We start from the raw sequence: 16,665 nt of genomic DNA on the forward strand, positions 1-16,665 counted from the left end.
TAATAAAAATGACAAGAAAAATCTAAATTATTTTATTGTTTTGATAGTTTTTATGTTTCTACTTTGGTGTATAATAGGGGTGTAAAGATATAAAAATATGACGATATGCAATGCATCCATTGCATTGTTGATGGAAACGATATGATTCGCGATACTTGCTGTAGTAGGCCCTATTTATAAAGTATAATTCACCCAAACACAAATGAACAAATATAGGCTACCACAAATGTAAACTCTGTCATCGTGTACTCACCATCATCGTCGTTTTTTAAATTTTTTATTTAACTTCCAAACACAAATGAAGATATTTTTTATGAAACCTGAGGGATTTATGTCCCTCCATTTTTAAAGTCCATTCCTCTCAAACTTAAAAGATGCAACGAATGTCATAAAGGCATCGTAAAAATAACTAATCGAGTGTCTAATCTAAATCTTTTTTAGTCTTCAAGTCTTCTGAAGAGACACAATGGCTTTATGTGATGAATATATTTATCACAACGCACATACTGTAGTAAACACGGATGTTCAGATGATTGCGTGACGCGCGAAAACAACATGAGAGGGAGTAAATGCAGAATTTAAATTCTTGGATGAGCTAAACGTTTACAGTTTGAGAGCGGTAATTCTGACGAGTTTTCTTGGGATTAGAGCTGTGATGGATTGCATTGATCATCTGAAGTGCGCGCACTGCCGGAACGGCGCTCCTCAGTGAAAGCGCAAACATTATTTAAAGCGACACTCCTCAAAGTCAATGCGCAAACACCATTTAAAGCGACACTCCTTAGTGAAAGTGCAAACATTTAAATAACCAGATCACATTTAGTTTTAGTAGTATGATTATTCAAAGCATCTCAGATGATAATCTTACAGATGATAATCTTACATCTTTTACATTAATAATCTTAAAACATAGAATCATTCAACAACTATACATAATGTTGAATATAATGTATAATAATGCAAATCATTATCATTTGTGAGTCCTGATAATAAAACACAAATAATAATTAATAATAATAAAAAAGTACAAAATGCAAAAACACTTATTTTGCCCTAAAATATCGGGATACATATCATATCATGAGTTCAGTATCGAGATACTTATCGAATCGTGACACAAGTGTATTGTTACACCCCTTGTGGATACATTTTATTTCCTGTAATATTTTTTTTTTAAGTATAATAATATCAATGACTCTTTATACATGAAAATATATAGCTGCCTTTATGCTAGAAAGGGTGGGGTCATGATATTTGGAGGAAAACTCTCATATAAAACTTAAAGATAGAGTTCCATCTCAGACCGTATACCAAAGTATTAATTATCTGAACAACATTCATTTTAAGGTGCCTTCTCTCTCACACCCCCACTTCCTTTCCACAGTTGCGTTCCATTACGCAGCTTTCACATTATTTAACCACTAACCACCTCGTTTTGTCAACCCCCAAATCTTCTCACAATTCCTTATGGCCTTTCCCATTTATCAAACCTTTATGAGAAAAGACTCCTTTGCAGTCCATTGGTGATTGACAACTTTGCAGTTGTCACCATCAGTGTTTTAAGTATTGTTTGTGAGCTGTGTGGATGGGAATTAGACTTGAGGTTGGTGATTTAGGTATTATTTGACACCTTCATATATCAGGCACTCCATTTTATCTGTTGGAAGTGCAGTTTTTTGTCAAATAGACATTAGGACAAACTGGCATCGCACTAAACCAGTTGAGCTTGTTAGTAGTCAAAGCTTTGTAAACCTTTGGGGAACCCTTCTCAAAGAAAAGATGGGATTTTGTGTATTGTGGTATGGCGAATTCCCAGACATTTGTGAAGAGAATTGGGATTAGCAGAGATAAGTGAGTATTGTGCCATATTTGCCATGATTGGTGTGTTTTGACAGTGTACAAAAGTGTTTTTGACAGCTAATATTTGTCTTTTTTCCCAGCCGACGGGTCCAATCATAACCACTTCTCCTCTCCTCTTTTATACATGCATTCACAAGAAAGCATGACAAAGGACTCCCAGCAAGACCACTGAAATATTGATGTGCCCTCCTGTACGTGTGATCACCTATATTGTCTTTTTCCAAAGAAAGTCGTGATCTTCTTCTCAGAAAATGTTCTAGTCATTCACAAGACGTCCACTGCACCAGACACTAAGAGTGACAACATCTGAACTTCAATGTTTTTTTGAACTTCCGACAGAGAGAGAGAGAGAGAGAGAGAGAGAGAGAGAGAGAGAGAGAGAGAGCTGACAACTTGGTATATGGGTTAAAGGGGGGGGGTGAAACACTCAGTTTCAGTCAATCTCATGTCAATCTTGAGTACCTATAGAGTAGTATTGCATCCTTCATATCTCCAAAAAAGTCTTTAGTTTTATTATATTTGTAAAAGAAATATGGGCTGTACCGAGTCTTTCCGGAAAAAACCGAGCGCCTAGAGGCGTATCGTGTGGGCGGAGCTAAAGAATGACGAATGCGCAAAGCGGTGACGTCCTCAAGCGTGGAGAAACTCATGGCTATCTCAGCTAATAGATATGATCCAGAATCTAATTCGGAGGCTGAAATAGAAACAGCAACAGCAGGACGTCCGTCTCTGTGGTATGTACTGTATTTACTCTCAGTTTATGAGGACATGATTCGGTTTATGGACTATTGTATGCGACCCAACCTTAGTAGCAAGCAAAACGGTTTTGCACGTCAGACTAGTGTAACGTTATAACTTACATAGAACAGCAATGAAGTCCGTTAGCGCATTTGAATGACGAAGCAGGCGATCGTGTCGTTTACTGATGTTTACATACGCGACGATAAGCAACAGTACAGACATTTGAAGCAGTTTTACTCACCAGCTGCTTCCAAAGCAGGACCGAACCTTTATCGCTGGGACGGCTCCGTCAAAAACACACTTGTTGGAGTGTGGAGATCCACTTTGCGATGCGACTGAAGCATTTCTGCGTTCAAATCGGTTCAAATGCAGCGCTGCCTTCCCGGAATGCGGTGCTGAAGCGTTGAAGTCGCTTAATGTCAAAGTGGAGGAATGAAGTGGAGCGCGGCGTGGACTATAACCGACATAAGTGTTCACGGACGACTGGATCTGCACCTGAGAGACTGTTTACGGTCTGCATTTACTCTCTCACGCTCTAGTCACGCGCGCGCGCACCTAACCGGGAGAAGAGCCCGTATGGCCCATACAAGGACCTTCCGCTCTAGTAACGTCAAGCTGACTTATACTCGAAAAAAACTCTCCGAAACTTGTGAGAAACCGGAAGGAGTATTTTTAACACAGAAATACTCCATCAAACATCCAACATTAGTTTTTGAAACTTTGTCTATGTTTAGGATGGGAATCCAAGTCTTTAACAGTGTAAAATGCTCAGTATGCATGAAACAGCATTTCACCCCCCCTTTAAAGTCAAAATGAGTTGAGTATGGTTCTGGTTTTTAGTTGTGTTTAAAAATGTGTCTCGATCAGAAGTTATTTGGACATGGACATGTCTAGATGTTAACCTTCTCAGAGTTTCTCTTTCAAGAGTTTTCGCAGCGTGATGGATAGAGTCTAGACCTTCATTTTGGTTTTGCTGTCACGTTTGGGCTTTGTTAAATTAGGTTTCACTCTCATGTTAGTTTTGTCTCCTTTCAAGACTACTTTAAAGATGATGAAACGTCATAAAAGCCGTCCTTTCGCCACTTACAGAGTCCACATGTGATTCAGAGAACAAGAATGCACGAACGTGACACAGAAAAAGAAAAGCAGAATGGAAGAAAAGGGCCACGTGTCGTGGGAATTATAATGTATGCATCCTGTAGAGCTGGAAGCTCATCGTCTGTGGGAACGAAGCCCTTAAGAAAGTCCTTACTTTTCCAGAAGTCCTTCGAGATTTTGCAGAAGAGCAGTGTTTGAGTGCTTCAGCTTCTTGCTGTCTATCTGCGTGTTTGTTTCCCTGCCTTCGTTTTATCAGTGCTTTCTGGATTTTGTTCTCATTTTCTGTCTCTTCATTGAGCTCTGTAGATCACATCTCAGTCCTATCTTTGTCTTTCAGTCATTCTTGACGCAAAGAAGGTGTTTGTGATGGACACAGATGTACACTGCAGCCGCTTTGTCCGGCTCTTCCAGGCACCTTGATAAGGGCAGAGCAAAGGCTGCTGGTACTGACCCTTTACCCGTATCAGACTGCTCTCTGTCACCCTCAGACTGCTGCTGTCTTTTCTTCTACTGCCTAAATTAACTACTATCTTGCCCTCTGGAGCTGAACGCGCGCACACACACACAAAGCCACACACACAGTTGGACCTGAAAATGGCTTTTTTGACTAACTCAGTGAGTCAGTTACATTGAGTGGCCTAATCATCTATCCAAGAACTGTGAGAAACCAGGGACTGTAACTCATTTTTATAATTCTGTTCATTCACTAGGTATTAAGGTACATTTCCATGTATATATTAATTGTTTGATTTGTTTGTTGTTGCTAGATTTATTGCTTTATAAATGGTGCTTAGTAAGGCAAGCATCTCTATTACTGTTGTTCCATGGATTATACTTATACTTTGTGGTTTTTTAAAATGTTAAAAATGTATTATATTTGGAAATCGACATCAACTCGTCGATCAATTCTATATATTTTTTTTGATACTTAATGTAAACAAATGGACAACTGAACTAAGGATGTTAACAAATTGAACCGTACTGTAAAATCTTTTAAATATTTCTTATGGTCAGTTCAAAAGTATTTTTTTGGCTATAAATTACACTTTGTGAGTGCTGTTTCTTAAAATTATTTTTAAAAGTCCTTGCAAGTGACCGAAAAAAATAAGGTAAATTCAATAGCCAGGAAGTGTTGCAAAGCTCTCAAATTATAAAAAGGGGTGCAAAAATTTGCAAATATCACGAAATGTAATAGTTTAGAAACAATACATTTTAGTCAAAGTTTTGAAATGCTAAATCAGTTGTAGTTTAAAAATGTATATTTGGCAAAATTACAAAGCCAAACTGTTTTTTTCTCTGCCATTTATTAAACAATGAAAATAGTGTTTTTTTTATCTTTAGTTCAGCCACTGTGTTAAAACTTTACAGTATTTGTGTTACGCCGTTCAGTTCTGCATGTCATTTCTTTACTCTCAGTAGGTAAAGTACTGCTCTTAGGTGTTTGGTGTTCTTGGTTTCGACTAGCTGATGTTATCTGACGTACTAAACTAGTGTTGCACATTTCGGGAGCGTCACAGAAACCAGTAAACCTTTTTTTAGTTTGCTTTGAGACAGGAAAGAGATAAACTTTGACAGAATCTAAGCCAGGTTTTTATCTGTGGTTAGCTGCCAGTACAGCATTGTCTTGTCTATTTATATGAACTTCGCATTGATGTTTCACGATGAATTGATAAGCGTGTGTTGGTGGCTGTGATTCACTCCATTCATAAATTAACATCTGTGGTCGGGCAGATGCTGTTGCCTGGAGGACAGATGTGTCAGAATTTCACTTTGCAAGTGAGTCACAGCCAGTTGATTTGTAGGAATGAAGATTGGCTACATTACATGCTGCCAGTTCACTATACGTCTCACAGAAATATTGATCTGTCAGTGCAGACCATGAGGAATGGTGCTTTATGAACTAGTTCTGTGCGTGAGATTGAGGGTGTGTTTTGTTAGCTTGTGTGCATTTCATTCAGGGAATTTGGTATTGTTTCGGATCTAGGAACCTCCTTAATTATTAAATGACTTTAGTCAGAGGGGATTCCATATTTAAAATGCAACTAAAGTTGACTTATTTACCTAATACGCTATATTTATATCAATATATAGTCTTTGGTCCTGGTTATTCCAAAGAAATTCATAATGTTTCATTAATGCATGAACAATTGTTAACAAATATTATTGTAAGTTGTTAACAAAGTTTATCTTATTGGGGATAGTTCACCCAAGAATGAAAATTCTGTCTTCACTTACTGACCCTCGTGTTGTTCTAAACCTGTAAGACTTTAGTTCATCTTCGGAAAACAAATGAATTTTTTGTGAAATATGAGATTTTTTTTGTTCCTCCATTGACAGCTAAGCTTCAGAAAGTTCATAAAGAGATGTAAAACTAATCCATATTAATCAAGGTTTAGTCCAAATGTTCTGAAGTGACACGATCACTTTATATCATAAACAGATTAAATTTAGGCATTTATTCACATATAAACATTGATCAGCAAACATAAACAAAAGCTCAATTGTACCTGCTTGACACACAAGAACAAACCTCATTAGTTCTCACTGCAGCTCAAACGTGCTGCGTAACATGAGAATGAACCTCATTGGTTCTTGCGGAAGCTCAAACGTGCTGCGTAACACGAGAATGAACCTCATTGGTTCTTGAGGAAGCTCAAACGTGCTGCGTAACACGAGAATGAACCTCATTGGTTCTTGAGGAAGCTCAAACGTGCTGCGTAACACGAGAATGAACCTCATTGGTTCTTGAGGAAGCTCAAACGTGCTGCGTAACACGAGAATGAACCTCAATGGTTCTTGAGGAAGCTCAAACGTGCTGCGTAACATGAGAATGAACCTCATTGGTTCTTGATGAAGCTCAAATGTGCAGCGTAACACGAGAATGAACCTCATTGGTTCTTGATGAAGCTCTTATTCACCTGGCGGCCATTTTGAAAACTCTAACGCTGTTGTGGGGTACACAAACCCGGAAGCTGGACTCCGATACAGTACTAATCAGTAGCAGCATTCTGTTTCACTGCACTTCGTCACTCAGGAAAAAATCCTACAGAGGACAAACCTTTCACCGTTTTCCGGAGGATAAGGGATTACATGGAGCGTGGATTTTAAAAAATATCAGAAGGGATCCTGGTCGTAATTTCTGCATTTTACTACAGACGAAGTTCGAAAGACTCAAGGAATAGCAAGACTGGGACATGTAAAGTCAGCTTTATTCAGTGCTTTTACAATGACGATTGTTCCAAAGCAGCTTCACGGTGTTAAACAGGACAATATTGCAACAAAATTTGATTCGGCTGCAGTCATTCTGGAGAAAACGGTGATGTTATCAACTTATTTTAATCCATCATATAGTGTCAATGTGGGCAGATCAGTTTTATAGTTGATACAGTTAATTTACATGTGGGAGATATGTGTATGTATAAGCTACTGGATCTTCATATATGTAAAATAAAATGTCCATTTATCTAAAGAATAAAGTACAATTTTATGACACATGGATGATGTCTTTCATAACTTTACAACTGGTCAGAACATCAGATAGAAATAAGTCATTCAAAAACATTGATAGGCATACTGGTCTAGGTTTGTAAATGGTAACTATGTACATTTATTGGTATGGAGGAATACAAATGGCCTGCTTGTATATTGTAAGTATGGAAAAACGTACCAGAAAAGGGCAGAACATTAGAAATTACATTAGGAGGAAAATTAAAAAACATTAACAAATGAAAACTTATTACATATTATCAGTGAAAACATATTATCAGTGATGCATTAGATGATTTTGTTACACACAGCAGGCAGAAAGTGAGTGACACAGAATGCTGCTATTGATTAGTACTGTATTGGAGTCCAACTTCCGGGTTTGTGTACCCCACAACGGCGTTAGAGTTTTCAAAATGGCCGCCAGGTGAATAAGGCGAATGTGCAGCGTAACACGAGAATGAACCTCATTGGTTCTTGAGGAAGCTCAATCGTGCTGCGTAACATGAGAATGAACCTCATTGGTTCTTGAGGAAACTCAATCGTGCTGCATAACACGAGAATGAACCTCATTGGTTCTTGAGGAAACTCAAACGTGCTGCGTAACACGAGAATGAACCTCATTGGTTCTTGAGGAAACTCAAACGTGCTGCGTAACACGAGAATGAACCTCATTGGTTCTTGAGGAAGCTCAATCGTGCTGCATAACACGAGAATGAACCTCATTGGTTCTTGAGGAAGCTCAATCGTGCTGCATAACACGAGAATGAACCTCATTGGTTCTTGAGGAAACTCAAACGTGCTGCGTAACACGAGAATGAACCTCATTGGTTCTTGAGGAAACTCAAACGTGCTGCGTAACACGAGAATGAACCTCATTGGTCCTTATTGAGATGAGACAAGGTAGTGAAAGTAATATACTTCATTCCTCAGTCTCAACTTTTAAAATTAAGAATGGTGTCTGTTCCGAATATTATAAGACTTTTTAAAATTGCGTTCTTTCGAAGTTTCTACTTATTCCTAAATGGTCTGACACTAGTTCTTCTAATTTGTCTCTAATACAGACACTGTTGCTTCATGTCGATAATTAATGGAGTTGAGTGCAGACAAGGTGTTGAAGGCTGTGTGTGTGTGTGTGTGTGTGTGTGTGTGTGTGTGTGTGTGTGTGTGTGTGTGTGTGTGTGTGTGTGTGTGTGTGTGTGTGTGTGTGTGTGTGTGTGTGTGTGTGTGTGTGTGTGTGTGTGTGTGTGTGTGTGTGTGTGTGTGTGTGTGTGTGTGTGTGAGAGAGATACATTCCAGATGGTGGAATGATGAGGTGGGTTTCACTGGAACGTTAAACATTTCCAGGGATGTTTGCAGAGAGAAATTCTTCCTTGACTGCGAAGCAAGCATGTTTCCTTTTTATCCGATCCCTCCCTCTCCTCTTTCTCTCGCCTTTCCTTGGATTCAGACCGTCGCGATCATCACCTGCTCCAACTGTTCAAACCCTTCACACAAGTCTCTTCACTTTTCCTGACACAGTGGCTTGAGCATTTTTATTCTTCTATGTTTTTTTTCTCCAGCTAACAGGTAACCAAATCACCAAATACTGGATTCAATCTTTTTGTGAGCTTGTTTTCTTTTAATTGGTACAGGATTTGTATTTTTTTTTATATCGGAACCTCATTGATCTGAGGATAAACTTCATCTCTGTGGAAAAGAAAGCCTGTAATACTCTAAATGTTTTGTGTACGTGAACTTGTGTGTAAGTGTGTGTCCGAGGCCTTAATCTTTGCAAGCAGAGCACACGTAAATACAGTCTTGTTCAAAATAATAGCAGTACAATGTGACTAACCAGAATAATCAAGGTTTTTAGTATATTTTTTATTGCTACGTGGCAAACAAGTTACCAGTAGGTTCAGTAGATTGTCAGAAAACAAACAAGACCCAGCATTCATGATATGCACGCTCTTAAGGCTGTGCAATTGGGCAATTAGTTAAAAAGGGGTGTGTTCAAAAAAATAGCAGTGTCTACCTTTGACTGTACAAACTCAAAACTATTTTGTACAAACATTTTTTTTCTTTCTGGGATTTAGCAATCCTGTGAATCACTAAACTAATATTTAGTTGTATGACCACAGTTTTTTAAAACTGCTTGACATCTGTGTGGCATGGAGTCAACCAACTTGTGGCACCTCTCAGCTGTTATTCCACTCCATGATTCTTTAACAACATTCCACAATTCATTCACATTTCTTGGTTTTGCTTCAGAAACAGCATTTTTGATATCACCCCACAAGTTCTCAATTGGATTAAGGTCTGGAGATTGGGCTGGCCACTCCATAACATTAATTTAGTTGGTTTGGAACCAAGACTTTGCCCGTTTACTAGAGTGTTTTGGGTCATTGTCTTGTTGAAACAACCATTTCAAGGGCATGTCCTCTTCAGCATAGGGCAACATGACCTCTTCAAGTATTTTAACATATGCAAACTGATCCATGATCCCTGGTATGCGATAAATAGGCCCAACACCATAGTAGGAGAAACATGCCCATATCATGATGCTTGCACCTCCATGCTTCACTGTCTGCACTGTGTACTGTGGCTTGAATTCAGAGTTTGGGGGTCGTCTCTGTGGCCCTTGGACCCAAAAAGAACAATTTTACTCTCATCAGTCCACAAAATGTTCCTCCATTTCTCTTTAGGCCAGTTGATGTGTTCTTTGGCAAATTGTAACCTCTTCTGCACATGCCTTTTTTTTAACAGAGGGACTTTGCGGGGGATTCTTGAAAATAGATTAGCTTCACACAGACGTCTTCTAACTGTCCCAGTACTTACAGGTAACTCCAGACTGTCTTTGATCATCCTGGAGGTGATCATTGTCTGATTCTTTGCCATTCTGGTTATTCTTCTATCCATTTTGATGGTTGTCTTCCGTTTTCTTTCACGTCTCTCTGGTTTTGCTCTCCATTTTAAGGCATTGGAGATCATTTTAGCTGAACAGCCTATCATTTTTTGCACCTCTTTATAGGTTTTCCCCTCTCTAATCAACTTTTTAATCAAAGTACGCTGTTCTTCTGAACAATGTCTTGAACGACCCATTTTCCTCAGCTTTCAAATGCATGTTCAACAAGTGTTGGCTTCATCCTTAAATAGGGGCCACCTGATTCACACCTGTTTCTTCACAAAATTGATGACCTCAGTGATTGAATGCCACACTGCTATTTTTTTGAACACACCCCTTTCAACTAATTCAACTAATTGCCCAATTGCACAGCCTTAAGAGCGTGCATATCATGAATGCTGGGTCTTGTTTGTTTTCTGAGAATCTACTGAACCTACTGGTAACTTGTTTGCCACGTAGCAATAAAAAATATACGGAAAACCTTGATTATTCTGGTTAGTCACATTGTACTGCTATTATTTTGAACAAGACTGTATGTGAACATGAACATGATTAACATGCTCCTGAGTAATAAATGATTTCCCGCAATCTTTTTTAATGGATGGTCATTTTTGACCAATATCCACAATCAGTCAGTTTAAAAAATAAACACAAAACCTTATTCCTGGGGGAAAAAAAGAAGCTGACAAAAGGATTGAATCCAATATTTGTTGATAATATCGCTAGACGAGATATTTATTAGCTATTTTCTGTATGCCAGTCATTTTTGACCAGTGTAACAATTTGTAAAAAATTTGGGAGAAGTATACCCTAGGTGAGTAAAGTTTTAGTCCAGTGTGATAACGTTATCTAGCATTTTCAGGGAAAATAAAATCCTTTCTCTGGGTCAAAATGACCCAAACACTTAAATGACTGCTGAAAAGTCAGCTCTGCCATCACAGGAATACATTTAAAAACAGTAATATTCTGAAATGTTTGAGAAAAATACATACATGCCTAGGTTGTGGAGGGAAAAATACACATGCTTACATTATGTGTTTTTTTACATGTGTGTATATATATATATATATATATATATATATATATATATATATATATATATATATATATATATATATATATATATATAAATAATGTGTGTGTGTGTGTGTCCGTATGTAGTTTGTATAATTGTCGTGGTGTGTGTGCGAGCTGATGAATAGCCGTGGTCGTGCCGCAGACAGAATCAATAGCAGCCTCCGTATGGGTGTTTCCAAGTCTGTTTGGATTTGCTAAGTAAAGTCTGCGACTCACCTGCACATGAACATTTTCTCTGCCCTTTAACCTCCTCCACACATTCCAGTTTTTCTTACCGTCTCAGCTTTCGTACATCTGGTGGGGTGAGCTGCTTTTAGTTTAAGTTTGAATACCTCGAATGTGGTCCTTCTGCCTTCTAGTCGCCCTTCATTCATGTCTTCACGGTTTCTCCTGCAGTCTGTCCTCCTTTTTTAGCTTTTTGTCTCACCATCAAATATCTGTCTGCCCTCATTTACATTATTTATTTTTTCTGAATATATCACACACAGTCTATCTATCTCTGTCTTGCTTTCATTTTTTACTAGTGGTAGACTGTATTTATTGTCTGATATTTTTAGAGGGTTTTTTCTATCTATATTGCATGTGTTCAGATATTTAATTGCCCATACTCATTTTCCTATTTTTACATTTAGATTACATTTTCTTGACATCTGACACTCATTTATCTTTAGAAAAACACTAATAATTGAATTGCACCATTAAATGTAATTAAGTATCTCTAAATACATATCCAACATGTATTCTTATTTCACTTATTTCTGTGCCTTAATTTAATTATTATATTGATTTGTAATACATTGTTAGCTAATCTATGTGCTTTGCATATGTACATTTCTGAACATGCATAATGTGGACAAATCACTTTAAATGAGACACATGAATTTTATGTGGAGCTGCAGTGCCTAAATTCACTTTTAGCATTCAAAGTGATTGATTACAGTATGTAATATTTTGAAATAGCGAATAATTTAAATGGCACGCAAAAAAGCATAGAGATTTCATTTCTTACTCTCTTCAGTGTACCGTAATTGTCTCCAAATGCACAATTTTGGATTGTGTCTGTTAATCAGTATTTTGAAAGGTTCTGTCACAAACGGTACATTTCTCGAGTTGATCATTTTGATCTTCAGTGCTCTTCAGCTTTGTTATTATTTATAAGTATTTCTCAACCTTTTGACATTCTCTCAGTTGTAAAAAGGAACAATAAAGATCTCCCTGCGTTTGCCTGTGGTATCATGCGGGAAGCATTTAACTCAATTTTCTTAGATAGCTGAAAGCTCAGTGCTGCATTTCCCAAAAGCTTTGTGAGCAAATTGATTGTAAAGACCATTGCCACAAATGTTCACTAGGATCAACTTTGCCTGTGATGCTCTTGGGAAATGCAGCCCAGGCCATATTGAAGTCAGAAGGCTGAGTTAAGCTGAATGTAGGCCAGCAGTGGGGTGAGGATCAGAGGGCTTTTTTTGCTTTGCATCTCTAATACATTGTGAGCTTGATCTGGGAGTGCTGGGCGCTGTAAGAGCCCTGCTTTGGATTTAAACATTTTCTCGGTGGTTTAAACACACGCTGAGATCCTAAAAATACAGGACTTAGAAATTAAAAACATATCTTTGCAGCACTGTCCTGTCAGCCATTGTGAGACCTAAATCTCCCTTTTGCACCAAAAAAAAGATTCATAATTTTCTAAAATAGATACATTATTTGTTAAGCAAATATCACATACTATATTATATCATACTATATATATATTTCAGAGAATATATATTGAATTGGGTTTATTGTGCATATCCCACTAACAAATTGTCATTAGCCTCAATAAAAAAAGGAAACTTTGCATAAACACAGTTTTAAACCGTTTTACTGAGTAATTTAAATAAATCTTGTTTTAAGATTTGTTTTAATTGTTTTACTGGAAAACATATTTTTGCAATCTGACTCAAAACTGTATTTCAACAATTGTGATTTTAGATGTTTTGCAAATATCATCTATTTTGAAACATCCAGGTAATTATGTTTTTTTCCTTTTTTCTCTCTGCAGTTCTGTGCGCAAAGAACCTTGTGAAGAAAGACTTCTTCCGTAAGTATCCAGCCTTCATATATACTGAGAGAGAGAGAGAGAGAGAGAGAGAGTGTGTGTGTGTGTGTGTGTGTGTGTGTGTGTGTGTGTGTGTGTGTGTGTGTGTGTGTGTGTGTGTGTGTGTGTGTGTGTGTGTGTGTGTGTGTGTGTGTGTGTGTGTGTGTGTGTGTGTGTGTGTGCGCGCGCGCGCGCGTGCGCCCTTGTTTATATTACATTATGAGGACCAAATGTCCCCATAAGGAAAGTAAAACCCGAGATCACCTACATTGTGGGCACCAGCCAGCGGTCCCCACTTTTCAAAAAGCTTATAAATCATACAGGATGATGTTTTTTAAAAATGTAAAAATGCAGAATGTTTCCTGTGATGGGTAGGTTTAGGGGCAGGGGCACTGTAGGGGGATAGAAAATATGGTTTGTACGGTATAAAAACCACTACGTCTATGGAGAGTACCCACAAAGATAGTGAATCAGACATGTGTGTGTGTGTGTGTGTGTGTGTGTGTGTGTGAGAGAGAGAGAGAGAGAGAGAGAGAGAGAGAGAGAGAGAGAGAGAGAGAGTGCTCTATTCCTGTCACCGTGTCTTAAGTGTGGTGTTTTAGTATGGGTTCATCTGTTAAAAGTGCAGAGAGAGATAAGTGCTCTTCCCCCACGAGACAGCAGAAATGTGGGTCAGTTCGGGGAGACAAAGCAACTGCTGGTTGACGCATGCATTATCCACGACTTCTCTGGCTCGATTCTGTCTACCCCGACAAACACAAACAACCAAAGCCTACATCTTTAACTCTCATCAGATATCAGAGAGAGAGAGAGAGAGAGAGAGAGAGAGAGAGAGAGAGAGAGAGAGAGAGCGAGAGAGACGATGGTGCGGGGTGGGAAGATAGGTACCAGGGAACGTTACAGGCAAATATATGCGCAGAAATGTGATGTTGGCAGAGGAAGGATGTTTGGCAGACTGTATGAAGTTGAATGAAGACTAGAGACTCTCTTCTCTTTGTAAACCTTCACACATATCTTTCCCCTCCTTCTCACCCTGCAATTCATTTTCATAAAGCAAAGCCACACATGTCTGATTTCTGTTGATTTAGGTGTAGCCAGAATAACAGAATATAAAAAATAAAGGGGAATATATATATATATATTTGTGGGATAAAGTATATGTTAGGAATAGGGATATATTGATATTAAAATTCTGGCTTATAATCTACTCATAAATAATTATTTTCCTGTAATGGCTGATAACCAATATATAACTGCTTAAAGCTAAAATCGGTTAATTTATAAGTGTTACAATATTATAATTTAAATTATGAAATATAGATAACTGCTTATTTTAAAATAACCAATATCTAAATCTACTTTAAACAGCATCAGTATGCTGTATATGTATTGCAGTCCAATTATTTTTATGAATGCAAATATTAAATGACCACCAGTGTTGGCTGTAATGCAGGAAAAGTACTTTTTGAAAATAACGAGAAAAGTAATCCTGATTTATCGTTACATAAGAAGCCCACATTAATTATGTTAAGTTAATTGCTCATATTGTAATCAAAAATAAATTCTAACTCCTTAAAAAACTGAAAATGTTGCAGTATCGTTGCATAATTAGTTATAAAAGTAATGTTATATAAAGTGAAATGAGTGTCTTCAGAACCCTTCATAAAAAAGAAAAAGCTTAAATATGACTTTAAAATGTATAATTTTCTAAAGTATTTGAGCTGTAACAACAAAATGTGAAGGAAAAAAAAATGTAGTGACCTAAATACTTTCTGAATGCTCTGTAAATTGTCTATAAATTTGTGTGGGAATAACACAATCCATCCTATGATTTGACAGTCTCCATTTCTAGAGCTTTATTATTTTGGATTCTGCTGTAACGTTTACAGGTTTCACAAATCCATTTCAAACTACATTATGACTTGTATTCAACGCCGTCTTCAATTCCAGCTTAGATGTTGTTGTTTCTGTGTTTTGCAGGGCTCCCAGACCCCTTCGCTAAGGTGGTGGTGGATGGTTCAGGGCAGTGCCACTCGACAGACACAGTGAGGAACACTCTGGACCCCAAATGGAACCAACACTATGACCTGTAAGAGCTCTTCCTGGCATGATTGCATTCAATGGGTTTCTCAGTCACACGCGCACACACACACGCACACACACATTTCCTTTAAATTTGATACTATCTCAGTATAAAAGTTTAAAATATAATGCCTGAGGCGATAATGTTTAGAGACTAGAATCCAGGGGAAGACGACACTGAAGCAGCCTGATTTTGAAGCACATGGCCATCCATCCAGTTGTTTGAGGCTTTTTAGTGCTGTCGGACACCTTGTGTGGTTTAATTTCAGTAATTTTTCTGTGCGAGTCACCACATATAAGCTGAGCCTGTTTTTGACATCATGTTTAAGTGTGCTTATAGATTATGGGTCAACGCGTCAAAAACATTTGGATTGAAAAGGAAACAAAAAAGCAGAATAGTCTTCTATTTTATATATATATATATATATATATATATATATATATATATATATATATATATATATATATATATATATATATATATATATATATTAGGGGTGTAACGGTTCACAAAATTCACGGTTCAGTTCGATATGATACACTGGTGTCACGGTTCGGTTCGGTACGGTTCGGTATGTTTTAAATACAGCAAAAAGAAAAAATTGGCAGATAAATTACCTTTTTTATTATTATTTTTTATTAAACTAACAAAGTATGATTTTTTTTTTTTTTTTTTACATTGAACAATGATGGAGCTATACTTTACCCATCTTCTATATATATATTTCTGGTTTGTTAAACGCAATAGCCATTTTGCGACGAGCATTCAGCGCGTAGCCTACTGAGTAAGCGAGCACCTGACTGAGCAGCCTGAAACATATTTGGTGTTTTTTTTTTTTTTCACTTCGGCGGTGTCAGGGGCATTGGCTGTTATGTCGTTTTGGTTATTGGGCTACCTTGTTGAACGCATATTATTATATTTCACACACTTTTTTATTTTCCAAATCTAATTAATTAGTCCAAGAACCGTTCGGTACATAATGCGTACCGCGTACCGAACCGAAAGCCTCGTACCGAACGGTTCAATACGAATTCGCGTATCGTTACACCCCTAATATATATATATATATATATATATATATATATATATATATATATATATATATTACCATCATGTTGTTCCAAATTTCTATGATTTCTTTCTTCTTCTGTGAACAAAAAAGGGGATATTTGGGTGAAAGTTACTGTCAATATAAGTGGATGCTAAATATTTCTTCTTAACAGCAGAAAGGAAGATATGCACATTGCACAATAAAAGATGGGCACACGACTGAAATAAATTGCAAGTCTTCTGAAGCTATATGATTTCTATGAGAAACAAACCAAACTTAATTCATAATGCACTGAAATCTTCGCCTCTACAATC

At 37.4% G+C, this 16,665-nt stretch overlaps 1 protein-coding gene across 2 annotated transcripts in view; it reads left to right on the forward strand.

Annotated features, from left to right (window-relative positions):
• smurf2 (SMAD specific E3 ubiquitin protein ligase 2) overlaps positions 1-16,665 on the forward strand; it is a 64,533-nt gene that overhangs the window by 17,508 nt on the left and 30,360 nt on the right. For both annotated transcript variants that reach the window (XM_067459197.1, XM_067459207.1), the window contains exons 2-3: positions 13,182-13,220; positions 15,198-15,306. In XM_067459197.1, the coding sequence (XP_067315298.1) occupies positions 13,182-13,220; positions 15,198-15,306 (148 nt within the window). The remainder of the gene's footprint in view (positions 1-13,181; positions 13,221-15,197; positions 15,307-16,665) is intronic.

This window comes from Pseudorasbora parva, chromosome 2, assembly GCF_024679245.1.
Source record: "Pseudorasbora parva isolate DD20220531a chromosome 2, ASM2467924v1, whole genome shotgun sequence".
In the NCBI taxonomy this organism is placed as follows: domain Eukaryota; kingdom Metazoa; phylum Chordata; class Actinopteri; order Cypriniformes; family Gobionidae; genus Pseudorasbora; species Pseudorasbora parva.